This window comes from Brassica napus, chromosome C6 (assembly GCF_020379485.1).
Source record: "Brassica napus cultivar Da-Ae chromosome C6, Da-Ae, whole genome shotgun sequence".
Lineage (NCBI taxonomy): Eukaryota > Viridiplantae > Streptophyta > Magnoliopsida > Brassicales > Brassicaceae > Brassica > Brassica napus.
The window spans coordinates 46608797-46634108 of record NC_063449.1 but is presented as its reverse complement, the minus strand read 5'-3'; the positions used below and the strand labels follow the sequence as shown (position 1 = coordinate 46634108).

Below are 25312 nucleotides of genomic sequence, written 5' to 3'. Positions count from 1 at the left end.
GACATCCCTCAAGTCATCAGAACCGTCCTTGAGAAGAACAAGGACGTTATGCCGGCAAAGTTGCCAGAGAAGCTACCACCGAGGAGGGCGGTGGACCACCAGATCGAGTTGGAGCCAGGAGCCAAACCACCATCTATGGCGCCTTATAGAATGGCTCCATCCGAACTGGAAGAGTTACGGAAACAACTCGATGAGTTATTATCGACGGGGAAGCTGAGACCGTCGAAGGCACCTTATGGGGCCCCGGTTCTGTTCCAAAAGAAGCATGATGGCTCGTTGAGGATGTGCGTGGACTACCGGGCCCTTAACAAGGTAACGATCAAGAACCGTTATCCCATTCCGCTGATTGCTGATCTATTCGATAGGCTTGGTGGGGCAAAAGTCTATACGAAGATGGACTTGCAGAAGGGTTACTACCAAGTCCGGATAGCGGAAGGGGACGAGCAGAAGACTGCGTGCATAACGCGGTATGGGTCGTTCGAGTGGCTGGTAATGCCATTCGGTCTTACGAACGCCCCCGCCACATTTTGCACCCTGATGAACCAGATCCTACAGCCCTACTTGGATCGGTTCGTGGTGGCGTACTTGGACGATATCGTTATCTACAGCAACTCGATGGAGGAGCATGTGGAGCACTTGCAGACCGTATTTCGTGTTCTCCGCGAGAACGAGTTGTTTGTGAAGCGAGAGAAGTGTACTTTCGCCACCGAAGAAGTTCAGTTCCTTGGCCATGTTATCGGCCATGGAAAGCTGAAGATGGATGAACCGAAGGTCAAAGCAATTATGGAGTGGGAGGCCCCGACCAAGGTAACGGAGTTGCGATCTTTCCTTGGTCTGGTCAACTACTATCGTCGGTTCATCGAGGGGTATTCAAGAAAGGCGGCACCACTGACGGACCTTCTCAAGAAAGGGAAGACATGGGACTGGTCCGAACCGTGCCAAGAAGCCTTCGAGGGACTAAAGACCGCAGTAAGCCAAGAACCTGTCCTTGCCTTACCTGACTTCAGCCTCCCTTTCGAGTTACACACGGATGCCTCCGACTTTGCCATCGGGGGAGTGCTGATGCAAAATGGACATCCAATTGCCTTTGAAAGCCGTAAGCTTAATGAGACTGAACGGCGGTACACGGTTCAAGAGAAAGAGATGACTGCGATAGTCCACTGTATGCGAGTTTGGAGACACTATCTTCTTGGGGCACATTTCTCGGTCAAGACGGACAACGTGGCGACGAGTTACTTCCAGACCCAGAAGAAGTTGTCCCCAAAACAAGCAAGATGGCAAGACTTCCTGGCTGAGTTCGATTACACTTTGGAGTACAAGCCAGGAAAGGTGAATGTGGTGGCCGATGCACTAAGTCGGAAGGCGGAGCTGGCAGTGATGAGCCAAGTCGAGGGGACCATTATGGCTCGAATCCGAGAGGGGCTGGAACGTGATCCAGTCGCTAGGGAGCTGGTGAAGCTATCCAACGAGGGGAAGGTGCATCGATTTTGGGTAGAAGATGGGTTACTCTACACCAAAGGTCGAAGGCTTTATGTGCCTAAGTGGGAAAGTCTTCGACGAGATATCATTCGGGAGTGCCACGATACGCGATGGGCGGGCCATCCGGGACAGAAAAGAACGATGGCACTTGTCGAGGCTGGATACTATTGGCCACGGATGAGGGATACCGTGGAGCTTTATGTGAAAACTTGTCTAGTCTGCCAACAAGACAAGTCGGAGAACAAGCAGCCCGCGGGATTGTTACAGCCACTACCCATCCCGGAGCGACCATGGGACTCGGTCTCGCTTGATTTCATCAGTGCGTTACCTAAGTCCGAAGGGTTTGGATCCATCCTGGTGATTGTGGATCGATTCTCTAAATATGGGACGTTTGTGGCTTGTGATCGGGACTGCACTGCGGAAGAGGCAGCAAGGGCGTTCTTCAAGAACGTGGTAAAACTTTGGGGACTGCCTCGGAACATTGTAAGCGACCGAGATCCCCGTTTCACTGGGCGCTTATGGACAGAACTGTTTAAAATACTTGGGACGGAACTGAGCTTCTCAACAAGCTTTCACCCGCAATCTGATGGGCAAACCGAAAGGGTGAATGCCCTACTTGAAAGTTATCTCCGTCACTTTGTAAGCGCCAACCAACGGGACTGGGCGAAGTTGCTGGACATAGCTCAGTTCTCTTACAATCTTCAACGCAGTGAGGCGACAGGACGGAGCCCGTTCGAGCTTGCAACGGGACAGCAGCCATTGACTCCGCACACCTTGGCCACGCCAAGGATTGAAGGGAAGAGTCCCGGAGCGTTCATAATGGCTAAACAGTGGGAAGAACATGCTGACCTTGCCCGAGCATGTTTGGAGAAATCCCGTAAACGGATGAAGAAATGGGCAGATGAGAAGAGACGGCCTTCAGAGTACTCATTGGGCGACCTTGTACTTGTTAAATTGCTTCCACAACAGTTCAAGGCATTCCGGAGCCTGCATAAGGGCTTAATCCGGAAGTACGAAGGACCGTTCGAGATAGTTGGGAAGGTGGGAAAGGTTTCCTACCGACTCGACCTACCGGATACACTTAAGATCCATCCGGTCTTTCATGTTAGCATGCTGAAACCGTACCATGCTGATGAGGACGACCAAACCCGAAGGGTTTCGACTCGAGCACCACCTGTGGTGACTAAGTCTTAAGACAAGGAGATCGAAGAGGTTCTGGCGTCCAAGGAGGTAAGGAAGCGGGGAGTCCCGAGACAGACCCATTTTCTCATCAAGTGGAAGGGACTTCCAGAGGCAGAAGCAACATGGGAACCGGAAGAAGACTTGTGGCAATTCCGGGAAATGCTGAAGGCATACACGGTGACGAGGGCGTCACCGGCTTAGGTGGGGGAGGATGTCACGGCCCGGTTTAACCCAAAACGTCCATGAAGACAACCAAAGATCGGGTCGGGCCAAAGGTGAATCAAGCCCACTCCACTAAGTATTTTCTTAAGCTTTAAGTCTTTTGTAAAATATCTTAGGAATGGAGAAGTGTAGAGAAGTGTAGAGAAGTGTAGAAAAGTGTAGAAGGTTGTGGAACACTTGAGAAGAAGTTTCACAACCGTTAGATCGGTTTGATCTGAGCCGTTCGTTGAAGAAGAGAAAGTGTATATAAAGGGGATCACCCCTCACTTGTAAAGACACCAAGTTTTAATAAGAAAACACTTCTACAAACTCTCTCTCTCTCTAAAAATCACCCATACTCTCTCTAAGTGCTGAGCGAGTTGTCCGAAAGGCTGACTTAGCAAACCACAAGGGTGAAAGTTGCTAAGGCCGCACGTCCTGATTGCTGCGAAGAAATCAGTCCGTGACAAGCTGCTCGCAAGTTTGATTCCTTTTTTTACAAAATATAAATTAATGGCGAACGAAACACTCTTTCCCTTTGGGCCTGAAGATTGTCGAGATATAATTTTTCAGTGAGATATTGAATATGACCCAATTTTAGTCATAATTTATAAGCCCACTATGGCCCAGCAAATTATAAAATGTATAAAGCAGAAACTATTGTTCTAAATATTGGAAAAGTTAAATTTAAAATGTTATATTGCATCTAAATTAGCAACGATGTATATCAATTTTTACGATTATTTTATGTGCTATGTTTTAGAAGTCTGCTAAATGTTTGAGGGCGAATGTGCAATATGACGTATATTAAAATTATCCAACGATTATAAACAAAGATACAACGAATGTTAGTATTCTATTCACGTGCATGGACCAAGAAAAACACCAACTCTAAACACAGAGGGGACAATAAATATAAGCACCAAAATGTTGACACATAAAGAGTATGATTAATGGAAAATTTTAAGAATAGACTTCTTAGCAGAATATAAGAAACTGTCTCTTAACTTTTAACTAAAATAACTAAAATTCGGCTTTAAGAATCTCCATTAATGATGCGCAGACTAGCCAAAAATATTTGAAAGGTCTCATTCACCATACTGAATTTAAGAACTTTTATGTTTTTTTTTTGTACTTAGAACTTTTATGTTGCAACGACGATTTTGTCTTCTCCTCATTTCTTTGGTTCGTTAAATAAATTTAATGCAGGCAGAAGCATCTTGGTTCGTAGTAGGTCCAAAATAATATATAAAAATAGAATAAAATGAGTCGAGTTTTTCAAGACTCACCCATAAGTTAGAGAAACATCAACCTCATGCATATTGTCGATTTGTTCATATATCGCAGTCATTTGTGTTACTAATTGTTTTGTTCAGTGAAATAGTTTGTCTACAATGATCACAACTGCTAACATTTTACGGTTCCAGTCTTAAAATATTGGGTTAGATTAGTGATCGATTAATAATACACGTGGTTATATCAATGAAGGGTATTGATTAACGGGGAGCAAAATTCATTATTTTGTTCACATTTAATTCTACTAAATTGGCTTAATTCTGACGTATACATGTAACTCTCCGTCGTCTTAAATGACGTGCTATTTTTATATGGTCATCATATTTTGTGGCTATGTAATATTGTATGGTCATGATTCACGCTTCTTTGCAAAATCAGTTTTGGTTTAGGGGAATTTTGAAAATATTTCATTAAGCTAGAAATTTTTTTTTGTAAAAAGTGAGTCAACTCAAAATATTTCCCAGTAAATATGTTCGAAGATTGTCCTCAGAATTGAAAGTTACTATAAAATGTGAAGTGTGTGATAATCATTTAGTTTAGTACAATTGCACTAGCCAATAATCAACTACAACACTTTATAATAGAGGTAAACATTATAGTATTCATCTCCCAAAAATCATGCGAATTATTGGGACACGGTCTTTTAGATCCGTTATATTCATTACGATTATATAACACAAGTCGTGATTAGTTAACACGAAAATATAATAAAGAGAATGATTGTGTTTGAAAAATTAAAACTAAAAAATAAAGTTAAAGAAATGAGATGTGTAAGTAAGATCAAGTGGCGTTGTCGTGGCGGAAACAAAAGCCACCAAATGAGTAGTCCACGTTTCCTTATCTTCCGGTGAATGTTTTTGACCTCCCATCAGTTTGTTGCCACTTTCATATATTTCTCATCAATGTACTAATGAATCATTCGACGTTATGGATTAATTAATAACCAAAACAATACATTCGTTTGATTATTAAAATGCTTAATACATTTCCTTAATTTAAATCATAACAACTAAAGATAATATCCTTTAGCAATAATCTTTTAATATTTTATCAAAAAAAAAAAAAAAAAAAAAAAATAATCTTTTAATATGATTACAGTTCTTGTCTTGAAAATGTAAGAATAAGAGTGAGATGGAGATAGAAGAAAGAAAAGTAGGGTCAATGATTCATCATGAGGTGGACGCTGATGCATGCCTTTCGGATTTAGTTGGCGTGTCGTTTATTACTTCTAAAACGGCAGGTATTCTGTTACTACTTCTCCCTCATCTTTTTTTCTCCATCACCACCACCATAATAACTAACCTTCTTCTTCGGGCATGAGGAACGGCGTCTAAGTGACGTTACTAATACTATAAACGCCGCCGTCGTATATATCTAATTACGTAATTAATGCTGTGTACGTTACCTGGTGCAACCGGTAAGCATGGTAGGAAACGTCTTAAGATATGATGACGTGATTATTATTAGTAGTAGAGAGATTGACACTTGTAAGTTACACGGTTGTTGGAAGAGTCACATGACATGGGTGTGGTTTTTGTTCTTCGTACCGGACATGTTCACCGACCCATCCTGTAGAAATATTTTGCATTAATTGCAATAGTTTGTAACCAACCATGGTGCAGTAATAATTCTTCTTCATTATACTTTAAGATACTCCTATGATTTTTTTTTTGGTATTTTAAGATTTTTATGTTAATAATTTCACAGTATGTTATTTACAAAGGGAATTCGTTCTCTTTGAGATTTTATGACTTTAGAAACAATAAAGATTGCTTTGTCCAAAAAAAAGAAACAATAAAGATTGCTGATAATAAAAAAAAAGAAACAATAAAGATTAATAGGCAGTATATTTACATCTATATTAATTATTATGATTACTTTATTATGACCCGATGATCTACATATTAATTATTATAAAATAAATAAAACTGAAAACGAATATTTCATCTCAATGTATCCAAAATAGATCATATTTAATTGGTAAAAGGAATATATGGTTGTAATGTGAAAATACGATCCCAGACTCCGGATAAGAAGATAAAAAATTATTGTCCACATTTTGAAGTTTATATTTTATTTGAAGTTTAGATATCGTTTGATCAAAAAAAAGATATCGTTTGTGAAGTTACCTATTTTTCGGTAAAAAGATAAGTAAATAAGTCAACATATATTTTTTTTTCCGTTAACACCAACTCCTTTTCCGTCATTTATTGTTGGATTCGTTTTATTTTTTTTTTCCTCATAATGTTCTTTAGATTAGACTCGTGGCAAATCTCCAAAATAGCATCTTTCTAAGTTTATATCACAAAAATAGCACTCAAAAACTAAAATGACCAAAATAGCATCTTTTTAAGTTTATCCTTTGAAAATTTTAATTTTTTTATTTTTCAAAATTTGAAATCTTATCCCCAAAACCTCATTTCTCAACTTTAAACCCTAAACTCTAAACCCTAAACCATAAACCCTAAACCCTTAACTCTAAACCCTAAACCCTAAACCCTAAACCCTAAACCCTAAAATCTAAACCCTAAACTCTAAACCCTAAATCCTAAATCCTAAACCCCACTCTTTAACTCTAAATCCTAAGTGTGTGACTTTTGATAAAACATTAAATGCTATTTTTGTGACTTTTGATCAAATGCTAGTTTGGGAACATAAACTTGATTTAGTGCTATTTTTGTCTTTTTCTCTTAGACTCGCGTGACTTTTATATAGTTTAGTTGGATGATTTTTAGAATATATTATACCATTCAATAATTTTTTCAATTGAGATAGGTATTTTGCTGGACTTTTCAGATAAAAATAGAGTCGGTATATATATATGATTATATAAACATTCGTTTATGTCATTGTGATTAGAGATGCACACGGTGAGACTATGTCAAAACTAAAAAAAAAGGTGAGTAAAATAAGGACCGGTAAATAAAGTAGTTAACTAGTAGGGTTTAAAAAATCATTTCTAAAAAATATATATATAAAAAAAAAAGATGGCTGCTGCTCTTCTCTTGTCTTCTTTCTGAAGAGAGAGCATCAAAAGCAAAACCAAACCTGCGGTTAAAACTTATCCCTCTCTGCAACTACAAGACAACAGAGAGAGAGAGAGAGATACGATCTTGTCTTCGTTTCGGGATTATATATATAACACAATCATCAACCATGTCCTTTTGTCTCTAACGTCATCCAAAAAGGCAACCTTTGAAACACTAAAAGAGATGATAGAAAACAGCAGAGAGGAAGAAGGACGATTAGGCCGTACGATTCTCGTCGGCGTGAAGCTAGACGCACCGAGCAGAGAGCTACTCACTTGGGCTCTCGTTAAAGTCGCTGAGCCTGGCGATACCGTCATCGCTCTTCACATCCTTAGCAACGGTTACACACTCTCTCTTTTTGCTCTGTTTCAAAACCAATAAAGCTTTGATCTTTTTTTTTATGTTCTGTGATAAAAAAAAAAAAAGTTTCGATCTTTTTGTTTGTGTGTGTGTAGAGATTGTTGAAAACTCTTCGCTTCTCTCCTTGGTGAAGACCTTCGACTCTGTTCTCGACGTTTACGAAGGCTTCTGCAATCTAAAACAGGTAAAGTCTGAACCTTTTTCAATCTCAAGACTTTGAAGATGTTGAAAAGTTCTGTCTTTTTGTATAGGTGGATCTGAAGCTGAAGCTGTGTCGTGGCGACTCACCTCGTAAGATGATAGCTAGAGAAGCCAAATCGTTCTCCGCGTCGAAAGTTTTAGTTGGAATCTCTAAAAGTCGTCACAACGCGATTCGTTCATCAGCTTCTGTAGCTAAGTACTTGGCCAAGAAGCTGCCAAAGGATCGTTGGGTTCATGCTGTTAACAACGGTAAGATCGTGTTCCAGAGAGAAGGGTCCGTTAACCATCCTCGAGGTTTGTTTGTTTGACCTTTTTTCTTGATAAAGTTTCAGCCTTTCTCTTGTTTTGGTATCCTTTGAGTGGGCTGAGTTGTGTGTTACAGTTGAGGAAGATGTAAGGAAGAACAACTTGTTGAATGTGCTTCAGAGATCGGTTACATTAACTACCACTTCCAAAGTCGTTAGCCATTCAGAGGAGGTCTCCAAGGAAGATGAATCTTGTGGCCAGAGTTTGAAGCAAGCCTTAGTGGCTGCTCGTTCTGAGAGTTGTTCGGTTTGTGGTTCTATAAATGATACAACTGCTAGAGCTTCAGATAGGAGTGAAGATGATGATGATAAGTGTCTCAAAGCAAAGGAGATTGTGTCTGAGAAAGGTTCTACAGCTATGTTGGTTAGGAAACAGCCTGAAGCTAGACCAGGTTGGCCTTTGCTTCGCCGTGCTTTTACTTCAGCAGCACAACCAATTACATCTCATAGGCCTACTTCTCAATGGGCTTTGAAGCTTCCTCCGAGGAGCAGTAAGCAGATTGGTCATGACTCTTGTGATGGTATATTGTCAAGCTTAAACGCTATCACCACCAAGAAGTCTTCTTCTGACAATAGTCCAAGAAAGCCACCTAAGGAGCTAGAGGGACTCTATGAGAGATTCTCTTCAACCTGCCAGGTCTTCAAATACAAGGAGCTTGTTTCAGTGACATCAGACTTCTCCACTGGTTTGTTCTTCTCTCCTTTAACCACATGACAATGTTTATAGTTCTTATGTAACTAAGAAGAAAAAGCATTGTGGTTTTTCAGATAATTTCATCGGTATAGGAGGGAGCAGCCGAGTTTTTAGAGGCTGTTTATCCAACGGAAGAGAAGTAGCTGTAAAGATCCTCAAGCAAACAGAAGATATCTTGAATGATTTCGTCGCTGAGATCGAGATCATCACAACTTTGCACCATAAGAACGTTATCTCCCTCTTAGGCTTTTGCTTTGAAGACAACAACTTGTTACTTGTATACAATTATCTCTCAAGAGGAAGCCTAGAAGAGAATCTTCACGGTAAAACCCTTAACCAACTCTAGAGATTCTATGTTATGATCATGGAATCTAAACAAATGTTTGGTTTAATTAACAGGAGACAAGAAAGATCCACTTGCGTTTGGTTGGAGCCAGAGGTTTAAAGTAGCTCTGGGAGTAGCAGAGGCATTAGACTATCTGCATAACACTGCTTCACAACCTGTTATTCACAGAGATGTTAAGTCATCTAACATACTGTTATCTAATGATTATGAGCCACAGGTAAAGTACAAAACTCTATTGTTTTTTTTTTTTTACATATATTATTAAACAAATATTAAAAAAAAAAATTAGTGATTTCTTGTGACCAGCTTTCTGATTTTGGGCTGGCGAGGTGGGCGTCTATATCCACAACTCACATTGTCTGCTCAGATGTGGCTGGAACCTTTGGGTATTATGATGTTTTATTTATGAAAAGTTTTTGAAAATGTTTTTTTTTTGTGTGTGTTAATCTTCTTCTTTTTTTTACTTGATGCAGCTACTTGGCTCCTGAGTACTTTATGTATGGTAAGGTGAATGATAAGATAGATGTGTATGCATTTGGTGTTGTTCTACTTGAGTTGCTCTCTGGAAGGAAACCTATTAGCAGTGGATGTCCAAAGGGACAAGAGAGTCTTGTCTTGTGGGTATGTGTTTGCTTGCATACTCTCATTTAAAACCAAACCTTTTCTCTCTGCTCTTATGTAATGGTTATGAACAGGCTAAACCAATTCTAGACGATGGAAAGTATTCTCAGTTATTAGACCAGAGTTTGAAGGATAACAACAATGGTGATCAAATGCAGAGGATGGCGTTAGCTGCTACTCTTTGTATTCGACGTAGTCCTCAAGCTAGACCAAAAATGAGCATAGTAAGTCATTTATTTTATCTATCATAGTCATAGCTCTATGTAGTTGTCCTAACGAATGTGGAATGATGCAGGTCTTAAAGCTACTCAAAGGCGATGAAGACACACTCAAATGGGCAATGCAACAAGCGAGTAACTCCTCAGATGAATCAGAGATGCTCAAGGATGAGGAGTGTCAAAGATCTAACTTGCAGTCACACCTTAAAGTAGCGCTTCTTGATGTTGAAGATGACTCTCTCTCCATGGGAAGCTTTGACCAAGGCGTCTCTGTTGAGGATTATCTCAAAGGCAGAAACTCCCTTGACTGAAACTATTGTTGTGTGTGTTTGTATATATATATGGTCGGTGGTGGTGGCTTTGTGGGGTTCTTTTTAGCCTTCATTCTTCCACGTTCAAGGGTTGTAATTGTAGATTTCAATGTGTTGAGGGGTGTGTTTCACAATTTTCATCTTTTTGGGATACTTCTTATAGTTGTGGTATAATAAAACCAAAGATAAAAATCCTTGCAAGTAGAGCCTAAAAGGGGTGTTATAAATTTGTATATTATAATGGATTTGAAAATCCAAACAAAATTCAGCGTTATTGTCTGATTTTAAAATTCATATATAAATTTATTGTTATTGTATCTGTGACCAAATTCATAAAAGAAATAGATTTCAAAATCCAAACCAAATCCAATGTTGTTGATTTTCATCATGTGTTATACTGTTAATCAGAGCAATGAATTGTTTAAGTATTAGATCTGAAAATAGATTTTAATGGACTTACAAGTGTTTTTAAGACCAAAATACAAAGGAACACATATTGAGTTAAACCTTGTTATTTGGTTGGATTTGTATTATTCCATTCTATAATTAACATTCATATTCACTCAAACCAATTTCTATATTCTCAATTTCTATAATCACCATTTTTATATCATATGTTTCCAGTTTACTAAAAAAAATATAATTTTCAATTTTTACAAAGAACTTTCGAAGAAAAAGATTTTAGTGACAAAAAATTTTTTTTGAAGAAAAATAGTAACCATAAAGAAAATTTTGTAACTCAAATTCATCAAAGAAAGCATGTCAATCAATTGAGAGCAGCCATAGCAACACATATGTGGAGAAAGTTTATATGTTATGAGAATAACATATGATATATGAAAGAAAAAAAAATGAAAAACATGTTTTATATTTATTGACTTTATTATAAAATAAAATTATTAAAGATCAACTTGGTTGATTTAGAATAATCCACTGATTTGGTTTTGAAGTCCATCTGATTTGCTTTAAAAAATTTGGATTTACCAAAGATTTCCACATTCAAAAAGGATTTCTAAATCTATTAAAATACCAAAACCAATAACCTCAACTTAAAAATAAAAAGAGAGATTTTGTTATTTCTCTATTCTAATCTTCAATGTGATTGACATAGTAAAAAAAAATGCAATACAAACACTAATTCATTATTACATTTTCTATTATTGGTTTTACACCTATATGTATGCTACCATGGTTTTAACTTTTAAGTAGTTGCACAAAATAACAATCACCACCTTAATTGATTAATGTCTAAAAATGTGCATTACATATATTTCTCTAAACCACATCGTCATTGAATAGTTCCTTATGACAATTAAAGTGGTTTATATACTTGAAGTCATAAACTACTAGCTTAAAAGTCTTGAGATAGAAAATACAAACCTCGTACAATCTCTCATTTTGTTTCATATCTGATACTTCTTAAACTGGATTCTTTAAGATTATTTGAATGATTGTGCATTATTACCTTATTGAATGGTTTCTTTTAAGATTGATTTGAAGGATTCTGTGGTTGTGGACGATATAGCAGATTCGGTTCATAAGACCCTTTCAGCTACCGAATGACTGACTCTGTTCCAGAATGAATCTATTTGGTTCTCAGAGACTAGAAGATTGTTTCGATTGGACAACAACCACAACATGATAAGAATTAATACCTTAATTGATTAATGTATAGCAATGTGCAATACAAACAACAAATCATTACTATATAGTTCTGTTATTGGTTTTGCATAATATAACATTGTTGACATATTTGTTATTATTTACATGTATATGTATTTTTCCATATGCATGTTAGTTTTGACTTTTGAGTAGTTGAACAAAATAACAATCAATACCTTAGTTGATTAATGTATAACAATGTGCATTACATATATTTCTCTAAACTCCATTGCGATTGAAGAGTTATTTATGACAATTAGAGTGGTTTAAATACTTTTAAGTCATAAATTACTACCTAAAAAAAACCTTGAGGTAGCAAATATAAACCTTGTACAATCTCACATTTTGTTTCATATTCAATACAAATATATAATTGGAGTCTTCAATTTCATTTTTTTTGTTGATAGAAAAAAATGTTAAAAATTATTTTTAGAATAGTTTAGATGAACCAAAATAAAAGAAACTTTAAAATTTAGAAAACAATACTTAATAAAAATTAAACAAAAGTCCATCAACATCAATTATATATAGCCTTAGTGGTAGTATCTCAAACATATCATTATGACAACGAAATCACAATTTATATTTGTTTCTTACTATATTTTATCCGATTCCTAATAAACAAGGATTTCCAGATTTTACTTTTGGATTTGTATTTCTATATAAGTACATGATTTTGTTGGGACTAATGCCCAATTGAAAGGCACGTGAGTGTGAGCATGTGGGTATATACCAAATCTCTAAAGTCAACAAGTCAAAAGAAGATCACATCATCCTCTCCTCTCTCTCAACTATACAATTAAAGAAAGAAATGCGATTCGTTAACCATATAAATCTAAACCAGTTACAAGTCTAGTTAAATCACTCGTTTTCAGTAAAAAATAAAATAATAAAATTAGTTAAAAAAGCAATAAGGTTTCTTCCAGATTGTAATTAGGTCGTCATCATTATATAACACGCTTAAAACTATTCTTCCTTCCTTCTGTTTCTGTTCTGTTCCATTGTCTTCATGCGAGTAGCAGTCCTCGAGTTTCGTACCTTCACTCACTCCCACATCTCCCACGTGTCTCAACCTCCACCTTATTCCTCCGTCTCTCCACCGTCGCCGTCATTAACTCCGTTAAAAACTCTGTTTTTTTTTTTCTGCTCGATCCGTCGCCAAAGTGCTCTGCCTTCGTCACCGTGACGATGAAACTCTCCGACGTCGGATTAGACGCAGTGAAGACGCCGAGATTGGTCAAAGTCATCGCCTTTGCGCTCATCTCGATCACAACCATCTTCCTCTTCAACCACTTCTCTGATTCCTTCTCTTACCCGTCTCTCGTCTCCTCCCCGGAAGCTCTACAAACCAACGCAACCACCGTCTCCGCCGTGCCACCATCTCCTCCGCCGCGTCCTCGTCTCAAGATCTCCCCTCCTCCTCTCCCACCGACGGTGGTCCGGACGGGAATCATCGACGAGAACGGCGCCATGTCTGACACCTTTGAGATCGGAGGGTTCGATCCCGACGCCGTCGATGAGATCAAGACCGGGAACTCCTCCTCCTCGTCGGAAGCAACCGGAGACTCGAAAGCAGCGTTTCGGATTGAGAAGCTTAGTGTGTGTGACAAGAGGAAGACGGATCACATTCCATGTTTAGACAACGAAGAAGAGATCAAGAGGCTGAACAGTACTGACAGAGGAGAGAACTACGAGAGGCATTGTCCTAAGGAGAGACTTGGCTGCTTGATTCCGCCGCCAGATGGGTACAAGAAACCAATCCCATGGCCACAGAGCAGAGACAAGGTGATGTAGTTACATAAAGCACCTTCCTTTACTTCTTCCTACCAATGTTCTAGAAATCGCTAGGCCGTGGTTAGACTCTTTATAGAGGATTACTGGTTAGGCGGATACTTGACCGATTTATTAGAATCATTTTAGAGAAAATTGTTTCGTTTAAATCCGATTTACCGACTAGGCGGCTACTTAGGCGCCATTTAGACCGACATAGCTTGTCTGGCCTATTTAAATATTCTAGAAATTGATAGGTGCTGGTTAGGCGCCAGGATTATTGTTTAGGCGGGCGCACTCTAGACTGATTTAAAAAAGATGTTCTGAAAAAATAGTTTCGTTTAGACCCGATTTGTCAACTAGGGGCTGCTTAAACCGATTTTTTAGAACATTAGCTTGTCTGACCCATTTGAGATGCAGTGTAAAGTTTCTAACTTTATTGACTGATGTGTGTTTCTACTGTTAGATATGGTTCAACAATGTGCCTCATACACGCTTAGTAGAAGACAAAGGAGGTCAAAACTGGATAAGAAGAGAGAAAGACAAGTTTGTTTTCCCTGGAGGTGGAACTCAGTTCATCCACGGAGCTGATCAGTACTTAGACCAGATCTCTCAGGTTTCATTCAACCCCCTCTGCATTTTTTTTTTGTTATTACCTCATCTGCTTTCTCTGTTGAGATCTTAAGTTTGAAATTTTTGTAGATGGTTCCCGGCATTACGTTTGGTGTAAGCACTCGTGCTGCATTGGACATTGGCTGCGGCGTGGCGAGCTTTGGTGCCTTTTTGATGCAGCGTAACACGACAACATTGTCTGTAGCACCTAAAGATGTCCATGAGAATCAGATACAGTTTGCGTTGGAGCGTGGTGTCCCTGCAATGGTGGCTGTGTTTGCTACTCGGAGGTTGTTGTATCCAAGTCAGGCTTTTGAGATGATCCATTGTTCAAGATGCAGAATCAATTGGACCAGAGATGGTTAATCTCTCACTACTTTGGTTTTTGCTTATCCTATAATGTTTTTATGTGTCTAAAAAGCTTTTTGTTTGCATTGAATTACACAGATGGGATACTTCTTCTTGAAGCTAATAGAATGCTTAGAGCAGGAGGGTACTTTGTTTGGGCTGCACAACCTGTTTACAAACATGAGGATAACTTGCAAGAACAGTGGAAAGGTCTGTATATTTGTTGGAAGAAAAAAAACATTATGTCTGCTCAATATTCAATAATTTAGTTAGCCGTATTATATGAGATTATTGATTAGTCGGGCGCCTAGACTTTTTGAACGCCAATACCGATTTTTTTTAATCGTTCTAGAAAGATCTTTTTGTTTATATCCGATTTGCCAACTAGGCGCCTGTTATACCGATTTTTTTTAGAACATTGTGTTGCTATGGAGACTTGACTAATAAAAGAGTGTCGTTTCAGAAATGGTAGATCTTACGAGCCGAATCTGTTGGGAGCTTATCAAGAAAGAAGGCTATATAGCTGTGTGGAGGAAGCCTCTAAACAATAGCTGCTATCTCAACCGAGAAGCTGGAGCCAAGCCTCCTTTGTGCAGACCTGATGATGATCCTGATGATGTTTGGTACATTAGTCTCATTTCCACTAGTATTGTGTCTTTCTTGCAACTCTCCTTGAGCTTTGTGGTTTCTTGTTTTCAGGTATGTGGATATGAAACCGTGCATCACTAGATTACCTGAAACTGGCTACGGGGCTAATGTCTCCCCATGGCCTGCACGTCTTCATGATCCTCCAGAGAGGTTGCAGAGCATTCAAATGGATGCTTATATATCACGGAAGGAGATTATGAAGGCAGAGTCTAGGTTTTGGTTTGAAACAGTAGAGAGCTATGTGCGGGTTTTTAGATGGAAGGAGTTTAAGCTAAGGAATGTTCTTGACATGAAAGCTGGCTTTGGAGGGTAATCATCAAACCACATCTGTTTGTGTTTTTGTCACATCCAAGTTTACAAATCGGTTTAGACTTTCAAAAAATCTCTATAAAGCGTCTAATTACCGCCTAGCGATTTCTTGAACATTGGTTACTTTGATATTTCTTGTAGGTTTGCAGCAGCATTAAACGATCTAGGGCTTGACTGTTGGGTTATGAACGTTGTTCCCATAAGTGGATTCAACACCTTGCCAGTTATCTATGACCGTGGGCTTGTGGGGACTATGCATGACTGGTATAGATCTCTATATACACTCTTTTACTTGTCAAAAGATCACATCTAAGCTCTTTGCACTTTGGTTTCTCTCTAGGTGTGAGCCATTTGACACATACCCAAGAACCTATGACTTAATACATGCTGCATTTCTCTTGTCTAATGAGAAGAAGAGGTAATAACTTTGTTTCTGTGTGATGTGTATGCTGAATGGGTCAGTACCTTGATTGAAGTAATGTATTGTGTAATTGGTGTGGAACATAGGTGCAACATAACAAACATAATGGTGGAGATGGACAGGATGTTAAGACCAGGAGGAAGGGTTTACATAAGGGACTCCCTGTCTTTGATGGACCAACTTAAGCAAATAGCTACAGCCATTGGTTGGAGAGCTGGGGTCCATGATACAGGAGAAGGACCACACGCAAGCGTTAGGATACTCATTTGCGATAAAGGGATTTGAGAAAAGGATACAAAAATCCTTAATGGGATGATAAGTCTGCTCAAAGCAAACAGTAGTAGTAGAGTACTGACTGATAATGATTGCGACGTTGTTTTATTTTATTTTTCTTGTATAATGGAAAGAGTGGAAATACTTTTTTTTTTTTTTTTTTTTTGACAGCAAGAACAAAAAAAAAAAAAAAAAAAAAAAAAAAAAAAAGTATTTCCACTCTTTCCATTATACAAGAAAAATAAAATACACTTGAGCACATTTTAACACTGAAAGAAAGTTGAGAAACAAAGATTTATTATACTTGTAAAAATAGCTAGAAGTAGTCTTTGGCAATCAGACTTGAATCTGAAAAACAAAATTGGAACTGAAATTTGATGGATATATATTTGTCTAATTCTCTTACCCGTATGTATAGATTTAGATTCGATAAGAATTGATTTGAACCCGGTACAGAAACTTAAATTTCTGGAACTATGATTTCATGTGTTTTCTTTTCTATATTTTCTATATATGATTTAGTTGTAGTGATTTTAACACTGTTAAGTAGTATAAACTTTAAATGTTAAATTTGGCGTTTAAATATGTTTTATTTTAAATATCTATGGTTTATTGTTCGATTTTTGTATAATTATAGATAAATTTGACGAATTTCAAACAAAATGAATCGAATGGTACCATTTTATAGATTTTTGTATAATTATAGATTTTTTCTTGTATTGGTGGCACAAAAATTTGGTAGGAATATTAAGAATTATTTATGAGCAAATATCAGATATCATTCTAACTAAAGATTTTTACTACAATAGCTAGAAAAAATAAATATATCTTAACATTTAAGGTTAAATTTATTTATTTTATTAGATTTTGTTCCTTTTTAACTAATTAATGGAACAATAAAAAAGAATAGATGCACAATTTAAAGTTGTAATGGATGCACAAAATATTTAACTATGAAATTGCCATTGTTTATAAAAATAAGTGTGGGTGCAAGTGTTTACATACCTATTGACATACCTAGCCTCACTCCTGTTTATAGTATGTAACATTTAGAATCAAATCAACCTGTAGTTAAGTAAAACCAATTCAAAATGAAAATTTTATCCGTAGGTATATAAATTTCAAATTTATATCTGGAATGCTTGAATTTCATAAGAATTAGTTTAAATTTAAATAAAAAATTGAATATTCATGTTTTTCTATAAATATCATAAAAAGACAAAAACAAATTAATTAGGCAATCATTGAATTGATAAATTTGAAAATTCGGCGACAGAAATTTTTAAACAATGGCAGATTTATAAAATCACGTATCTCTGACTAAATTTTAATATTTTTTAAAAAATATTTAGTTCAGAATCGTAATTTTTTTTAATCTATCTTAAATTCTGTGGAATCACCTCCCATAAATTCAAAATTTATGATAATGTTCTCGGTTTAAAAAAAAAAAATCCAGATCAGCCGGTTCTCCTTAACCAATACACTTTTTTTTTTTAACTAAGCACAGCACCCATCAGGTGCAACTGTTTACCACGTCCCAATCCACTTCCACGTGTCAGTTTCTCGTCGCTGAATACCGGTTTCAACCGGTGTGAGATCCAAGAACCGGTTTAGAGAGGGGAGGCGCAAGTTTAAAAACTGGTTCAAAGATAAGAGAGAGAAAGCCGTGTGGGGAGAGAGAGAGATTTTGCAGAAGAACCACCAGCGATTCATTCTCCGGCGACCGAGATAAAAAAAAAAAAAAAAAATCGAACCTTTCGTAAAGGGTTTTCTCCATTCGTCGATTTCTCCACTCCGGTACGCTTTTTAACTCCTTTGTGTCTTGTCAGGATTTTTGAAATTGGCCTTAATCTTCGTATGATTGAGATTGTAAGTTTCTGTGAAATTTTGAAGGAATCTGATGAAATTGATGAACCCAAATGTGTACTTTTCTTCTTTGATTGCGTTGAAGGATTGTGAAATTGTGTTTTTTTTTCTCTATTGTAGGATGAAACCCTAGATCATAGGGATATCAGAGCATTGCGGGTTTAAAGATGATTGTGGATGAGGTGATGAGCAATGGTGACGGTAGAGAGAGTAGTCAGCCTAATGGTACATTGAATATGGCTAATGCAAGTTCTAGAGATAACAAGCGGAGAAAGGTTAATGGGATGTGTGAGATGGTTTCTACGGATGGTCTCTCAAGAAGCCGGGTACTTTTTTCTATTATGATGATGATGATGATTGTGATTGATTTGAATTGCTACAACTTTTGTGTGTTTGCATGTTAGGTTATATTTCAATCTAGGGATGGTGATTAGTAGATAGCTTCAGTATTTAATGTTAGCCTCAGTTACATCAATCTAGGGGTGATGATTAGTAGATAGCTTCAATACTCAATGTTAGCCTCACCAATGCAGTATGTTGTGGGTGGAGTTAAAGACTAATGTTCATTCCTTTTTTTGATCTTTCTGTGGCTTATTCATTTAAGTAAACCATTTTTTCGGTTATGCAACTGTTTCTTGTTTTTTTCCAGACGACATGGGTGTGTTGTGTGTGATAGCTAGATTCAGGAAAATGCTATAGAAATGATAAGAGATTTCCATTGATGTTGTGCTTGTTGAGAATCTTGGAAGTGTTTTGCTGCATTGTGCAGTCAAATCCTGAAACTGGTCTCATTATATTTGTGTGATGAAACTCCTGTTTGCTCGTTCTAAGACATGGTAGCTCGTTCTTGTTTGCGCAGGAGTCTGTCGCTTGTGAATTAAATGGTCAAAGGTCCAGCGGAGGAACTCATCTTACTGGTGAACTCCCCCAGCTTTCAAATCCAGATGAACCAACAACCGAACCCCCCAAGTATGAGACTGTGACAGCCGGTTGCCAGAATGTTCTGTCTCAAGTTTTAGCTTCAAAGGAGTTTGCTTCCCTCAGTAAGTTGCTTTCCGAGAATCTCCAAGGGGTCAAGATTGAAGACCTTCCCTGCAGAACTTTGATAGACACCAGGATGCAAGAGGGTGCTTATGAAGGTTCAAATGTGCTCTTCTCAACGGATCTCCAAGAGGTAACTCAAAACTATGCATGTTATAGAGTATGATGAACTCAAAACTCTCAACTTGAAGCAATGTGGCTGTGTTTTTCCTGAAGATACTTATGCGTTAGATTAGTACTAAACCTAACTACTGATTACAGGTCTGGAAAAAACTACAGGATGTTGGTAATGGTATGGCTGTTCTTGCTGGTAGTCTCTTGGATCTTTCAAAAGCCTCTTGTACCGAACAGGTGAGGCTCATGAATAAATGATCTTTTTCAATTTACTTTTATTTTATAAATCCCCTAATGTCTTTTTTTTTTGTTCTTTCTCAAAATCTGGAAGTTGAAGCAGTTCAACACTGTGGAACCTAACCCTCATCCTAATGTAGAGACCACCAGAAACGACAGTGTTGAAGACGCTTGCAAGCTATGTGGAGAGAAGGCAGTGGTAAAGGACTGTTTAGCTTGTGATCATTGTGAAGATATGTACCATGTCTCATGTGCACATCCTGGTGAGAAAGAGATGTCTTCAGACACTTGGTACTGCCTAAACTGCACAGCTAATGGATTCGGATCACCTCACGAGAATTGCGTTGTGTGCGAGAAAAAGAAAACCGAAAAGCTGCTGATAAAGACAGATAAGAACGGATGCGTTGATGATTCGAGTGCAGAACGTAAAGAAGAATCAAACGGATCAGAAGAGAATTCAACATCCAACATGATGAATCATGTAGATGACGCCATGGAGACAAAGATAGATTCTGAACTCTGCAGGACATGTGGGACAAAAGTGGAGAAAGGCGATGGGAACAGGTTCATCACATGCGATCACCCTTTCTGCCCACACAAGTACTACCACATCAGGTGTCTGACTTCAAAGCAGATAAAGCTACACAACGTCAGCTGGTACTGCTCCTCGTGCTTATGCAGAAACTGCTTAATCGACAAGGATGATGACAAGATTGTCTTGTGCGACGGGTGTGATGATGCTTACCACATCTACTGCATGAAGCCTCCGTGTGCGTCGGTTCCAGATGGAGAATGGTTTTGCAGGACTTGTAAAGTTGCGATTCAGAAAGTGCGCAAGTTTCGAAATGTGGTTGAGAAGAAGAAGGTGGGGGCTGTGCAGACACTGAAAGGGAAGATGAACGAGAGCAAACCGGGAAGTAAAGGCAAAGGAGGGTTGGATAATAGCGTAGGAGGGATGGATATGCTTCTTAACGCAGCTGACACATTGAAAGATCAAGAACAGATGTGACTTCATAATCCATTAAATGAGATGATTGGTTCAAGAAAAAAAACAGGCAGACTATTACACATTTCTTGTCTCTAAAAACATTTTTTTGTCTTTGTTCATCTTCCTAACTTTTTCAAAGTAGGACAGGGGTTTCTAAAGACCACATTTTTAGGATTTAATTCTTTAATCAAATGTCTATTGGGATGTTGATTTTGCACTCTGCTCACCTTTATAATGAGCTAGTTCTTGACCGAAGATATGATGCTTCTTAGTTTTTTTTATAAATTTTAATCCAAATTACATCTTATTATTTACATAAATTTCGAGTTCTTAGTTTAATCGTTTGTATCCAGACAACCTGTTAGGAGACATTTAAGATCATGTACTACTAAAATTGTAACATGCCCTTGTCTTCAACTTGAGAATGTACTACTATGAATTATATAACGTCTGGAAATTTATAAAATTTATACATGCATATCAAATATATTAGGTGTGGCACTGAATAATACCACAATTCCTACAAACTTGATATGGCCTTTTTACCAAAAAAAATAAAAATTGATATGGCCTCACCGTACATACTGAAAAATATTTCATTTTGGGGATTAAAGATGCAGTATAAGTATCAAATGAAGAGAAGGGGTATATCATCACATTAATGTTGGAGTATATTTCATTAGAGAGATGAACGTTTTGGGACTTTTTTTTTTGAACAAAGGTTTTGGGACTTGTATTCTAACTTTTTCCCATCATGATACCATCTTCCCATCATGTTCCATTTGTGTTCTAACAATTGCTGCCATTATTGCCAATGATATTTAATTAGGTCTATCTTTTGTGTTGAATCTTAATATATAGTCGTACATTAAGGTTTCTTTTAAGTTAAAAATATAGTGTGCATCATAATCTTATTGAAAAACGAAACAATTCTTTTTTTTTCTGCAATGACACCTACCGGTTAGATAAATATGTAGACAGGAATTACGTTTCATTCAAAGAAATGTAGTAGAAATGTTTTTTATTTGCAATTTCAATATTAGGAAAGTTTGAGATATTTCATTTTTGTACACTTTCCTTCCAATTAACCTTTTTAGGGTTATCCACATGAATCTAGGTTACGATCTTGCCATCTTGGATCGATACGTGTAACGTATAACATACACTTGCAGATTATTTTTCGTGCTTCCTTTATTTAAAAAGGTTTGGTAACCCAAAATGACACAAGAGAATGGCTAATTAGTGTGTGATAAATATGCATTCTAAATTCATTCCACGCATGCATATTGCATGTAAATAATGTATTCACGTTCCCTAATAAAACATCGAGTATGTCGTTTTGTCTTAACAATCTTCGAAATATAAATACATCAATAAAGCATTTTCGCAATTCTTTACATCTCGGATAAATTTAATTTAAATGAATAGTAGGTTGCGGTTTCCAAACTTCCACTTTCCAACAGGCAACAACCTTTCAGCATTAACTGGGTCGTTGAGGCAATTTACTATGTTTGTCGGTAGATATATGCAATTACGTCTTGTTATAATATCTTTCTTTTAATGCAAACTATATATCTCTTATTATAGCTAATACCAGATTAGTACACTTAATTCATCTTGCTTAAATTTGTTTTGCTTCTTATAACGATGATACGTACACGTTAGTTCCAAAGAAAATTTATTAATTCTTTGTTTCATATTTTATTTTATATGTATACTTGAATACAATTAAACCACACTTTTTGTTCTTCAAAAGTTGATATGATTATTCCCAAACATAGAAAGCTAAGTTATATTTCATGATTATTTGTAATTCTAGTATTAGCTTAACCTAGAAATATAATGTTGCAAGATAATGATTACTATTTCACCTAACCACATACGAACAAAATATTTATATATATTCCACTAAAGCCGTATCAAAAGTAATAACTTAAAACACATTATAGTTAAACTATCAAGACATTATCAACTATGGAACTTTTACTCCCACACCCTTCAAACTCATCACCTCTCACAGTTCTCGGCTACTTAGACCGAGCCGCCTCTGTCTACGGCGACTCACCTTCCCTCCTCCACACAACCACCGTCCGTACTTGGTCCGAAACTCATTCCCGATGTCTCCGCATAGCTTCGACTCTATCTTCCCCTTCCCTCGGAATCAACCGTGGCCAAGTCGTATCCGTTATTGGTCCCAACGTCCCTTCCGTCTACGAGCTTCAGTTCGCGGTTCCTATGTCCGGGGCCATCCTCAACAACATCAACCCTCGCTTAGACGCTAACGCACTCTCAGTCCTCCTGCGTCACAGCGAAACCAAGCTCGTTTTCGTCGACCACCACTCGAGTTCTTTAGTTCTTGAAGCTGTCTCGTTCTTGCCCAAGAACGAGAAGCCACGTCTCGTCCTCCTCCAAGATGACGTCAACATGTCGTTATCTTCTAACGTGGAGTTTCTAGACACGTACGAAGGTGTTATGGAGAGAGGAGACGAGACGTTCAAGTGGGTGCGTCCTAGCAGCGAGTGGAACCCAATGGTGCTTAACTACACCTCCGGAACGACGTCGTCTCCCAAAGGTGTAGTACTTAGCCACCGTGCCGTTTTCATGAGTACTATTAACTCTTTGCTCGACTGGTCCATGCCTAACCGGCCGGTTTACTTATGGACCTTACCGATGTTTCACGCTAACGGTTGGAGCTACACATGGGCCACAGCCGCTGTTGGGGCTACAAACATATGCCTTAGAAGAGTTGACGCGAAGACTATCTACGATTCGATAGACAAGCATCACGTGACACACATGTGCGCTGCGCCGATGGTTCTCAACATGTTGACAAACTCTCCATCTCGGAGACAGCTTAAACAACCGGTTCGGGTTATGACAGCTGGAGCTCCTCCACCGGAGACGGTTATCTCCAGCGCTGAGAGTCTAGGTTTTGATGTGGGACACGGTTACGGGCTGACGGAAACTGGTTGTCTGAATGTCTCATGCGCGTGGAAGCCGGAATGGGATGGTCTTGGAGAAAGAGAGAGAGCAAAACTGAAATCAAGGCAAGGGATTAGAACGGCTGTGTTTGCAGAAGTTGACGTGAGGGACACGCTAACTGGTAAAAGCGTTAAGCACGATGGAGTAACCGTGGGAGAAATTGTTTTTAGAGGCGGTTCGGTTATGCTGGGTTACTACAAAGACCCGGAAGGCACCGCGGCGAGTATGAGAGAGGACGGGTGGTTCTACACAGGAGACATGGGTGTGATGCACCCGGACGGTTACTTGGAGGTCAAGGATAGGTCAAAGGATGTGATCATATGCGGAGGAGAGAACATTAGCAGTAAGGAAGTTGAGACGGTTCTGTACACAAACCCTGTGGTTAAGGAGGCGGCTGTGGTGGCTAAGCCAGACAAGATGTGGGGAGAGACACCGTGTGCGTTTGTGAGCTTGAAGTGTCTTGATGGGTCTGTGTCTGAGAGAGAGATAAGAGAGTTTTGCAAGACGAAGCTGCCAAAGTATATGGTTCCGAGGAATGTGGTTTTTCAGGAGGAGCTTCCTAAGACTTCTACTGGAAAGATTCAGAAGTTTCTTCTCAGACAAATGGCTAAGTCTATGCCTTGATGAAGAACAATCTTTGATTTGTTTTTATTATTACATTGTATGCTACTCAGTTCTACTCTATACCTAAAGTAGCAAGTCTCTGGTTCATTAGTTTAACTCTGTTTTCTTGTCCCTATGTCTGAAGATGTTCTTCTCTTCTTTACTAGTTATTTTGCAGCTTGTACCTCTTTGGAATGGTTATAACCAAAATTCTTAAAACAGTGTAAGATGTCCGACTAAATTAAGTGGTTAAAAATCGATTTAAACAGTCTAGTTTGATCTATATTAGTATAAATCGGTTAAGGGTCCAAATGGTGACATAAGAAATTAATGAGAATAGTCAATTCCTACTCATTCTTTTAAAATTACACCATTTATAGAGAATTTTCGCTGCGTGTGATTCTTTGAATTTTAAGGAACTATAGAAGAAAAACATTCCATATCAAAATTGATATGGAACAAAAGAAACAAATATTTATTTTTATTCTTTTTTTTTGTTTCTATTCATTCATTTCCTACTGATTCATATTCCTATTTTAATGGTTACCATTTGGACCCTAAATTTAGTAATAAGTGTAAGTTCAAAATTTTGTTTTTTTGTATATTTTTTTTTGAACTAAATCTTTTTGTATATCTACTTTTTATAATTCATCGAAATAATTTTATAATCAAACCTAAAATAAATTATCTAATATAAATATATAATTAATTTAGGCCAAATTGGATGGAAAACCACAAATACAAAGATAATTAGGAATCCATGCAAATAAAATATTATTTAGGTAACCACAAATACAAAGATAATTAGGAGTCCAAATCCATTGTTTCTTATAGGTAGGTATCCAATCGTAGAATTAGAAAGGTATTATTATAGGGAAGTAGTTATGTGTCAGAAGAGTGTCGGAAAAAATAATTTTTACTAAATATCAAACATTAACATGAGAGTGTGTTGTATGTAACGGTTCAATATTAAAATTTAAAGCTGACTCTAATTTCACTTTCACTCTCTAGATATTAATCAATAAACTCTAATCACTAAATCCTAAACCAAAAATTAAATCTTAAACTCAAATATTAAAATCTAAACTGACCCTAACTTTACTCTCACTCTCTAAATACTAAACCATAAACTATAATCACTAAACCTTAAGCTAAAAATTAAACTCTAAACCCAAAAATAAATCTTAAACTCAAA

General features: G+C 37.6%; 4 protein-coding genes across 5 annotated transcripts; all 4 read left to right on the top strand.

Moving 5' to 3' along the window:
• Positions 1-7159: 7159 nt before the first annotated feature.
• On the top strand, positions 7160-10447 carry LOC106392172 (protein kinase STUNTED). Its single transcript, XM_013832959.3, has 10 exons — positions 7160-7527; positions 7643-7731; positions 7799-8042; positions 8131-8739; positions 8822-9070; positions 9147-9310; positions 9400-9479; positions 9567-9714; positions 9789-9938; positions 10010-10447. Exons 1-10 carry the CDS (start codon positions 7371-7373, stop codon positions 10241-10243), a joined length of 2124 nt encoding a protein of 707 aa, XP_013688413.2. The 5' UTR covers positions 7160-7370; the 3' UTR covers positions 10244-10447.
• A 2420-nt stretch (positions 10448-12867) lies between these two features.
• LOC106392171 (probable methyltransferase PMT10) lies at positions 12868-16589 on the top strand. Of its 2 annotated transcripts, XR_007325345.1 has the most exons (10): positions 12868-13690; positions 14142-14291; positions 14378-14648; positions 14735-14845; positions 15099-15258; positions 15335-15592; positions 15734-15856; positions 15933-16010; positions 16100-16427; positions 16533-16589. XR_007325345.1 is itself a non-coding variant. In XM_013832958.3 (9 exons), the coding sequence occupies exons 1-9, from the start codon at positions 13094-13096 to the stop codon at positions 16296-16298; spliced, it is 1947 nt and encodes a 648-aa protein (XP_013688412.2). In that variant the 5' UTR covers positions 12868-13093; the 3' UTR covers positions 16299-16431. The 2 variants fall into 2 exon arrangements, 1 of the variants encoding a protein (XP_013688412.2); XM_013832958.3 differs by lacking the exon at positions 16533-16589 and having other exon boundaries at positions 16100-16431.
• Positions 16590-17923: 1334 nt separating this feature from the next.
• LOC111213062 (PHD finger protein EHD3-like) lies at positions 17924-20832 on the top strand. Its single transcript, XM_022714721.2, has 5 exons — positions 17924-18083; positions 18273-18478; positions 19012-19326; positions 19455-19544; positions 19639-20832. Exons 2-5 carry the CDS (start codon positions 18320-18322, stop codon positions 20551-20553), a joined length of 1479 nt encoding a protein of 492 aa, XP_022570442.1. The 5' UTR covers positions 17924-18083; positions 18273-18319; the 3' UTR covers positions 20554-20832.
• A 1613-nt stretch (positions 20833-22445) lies between these two features.
• On the top strand, positions 22446-24336 carry LOC111213067 (probable acyl-activating enzyme 4). Its single transcript, XM_022714725.2, has one exon. It carries the CDS (start codon positions 22507-22509, stop codon positions 24136-24138), a length of 1632 nt encoding a protein of 543 aa, XP_022570446.2. The 5' UTR covers positions 22446-22506; the 3' UTR covers positions 24139-24336.
• Positions 24337-25312: the final 976 nt, after the last annotated feature.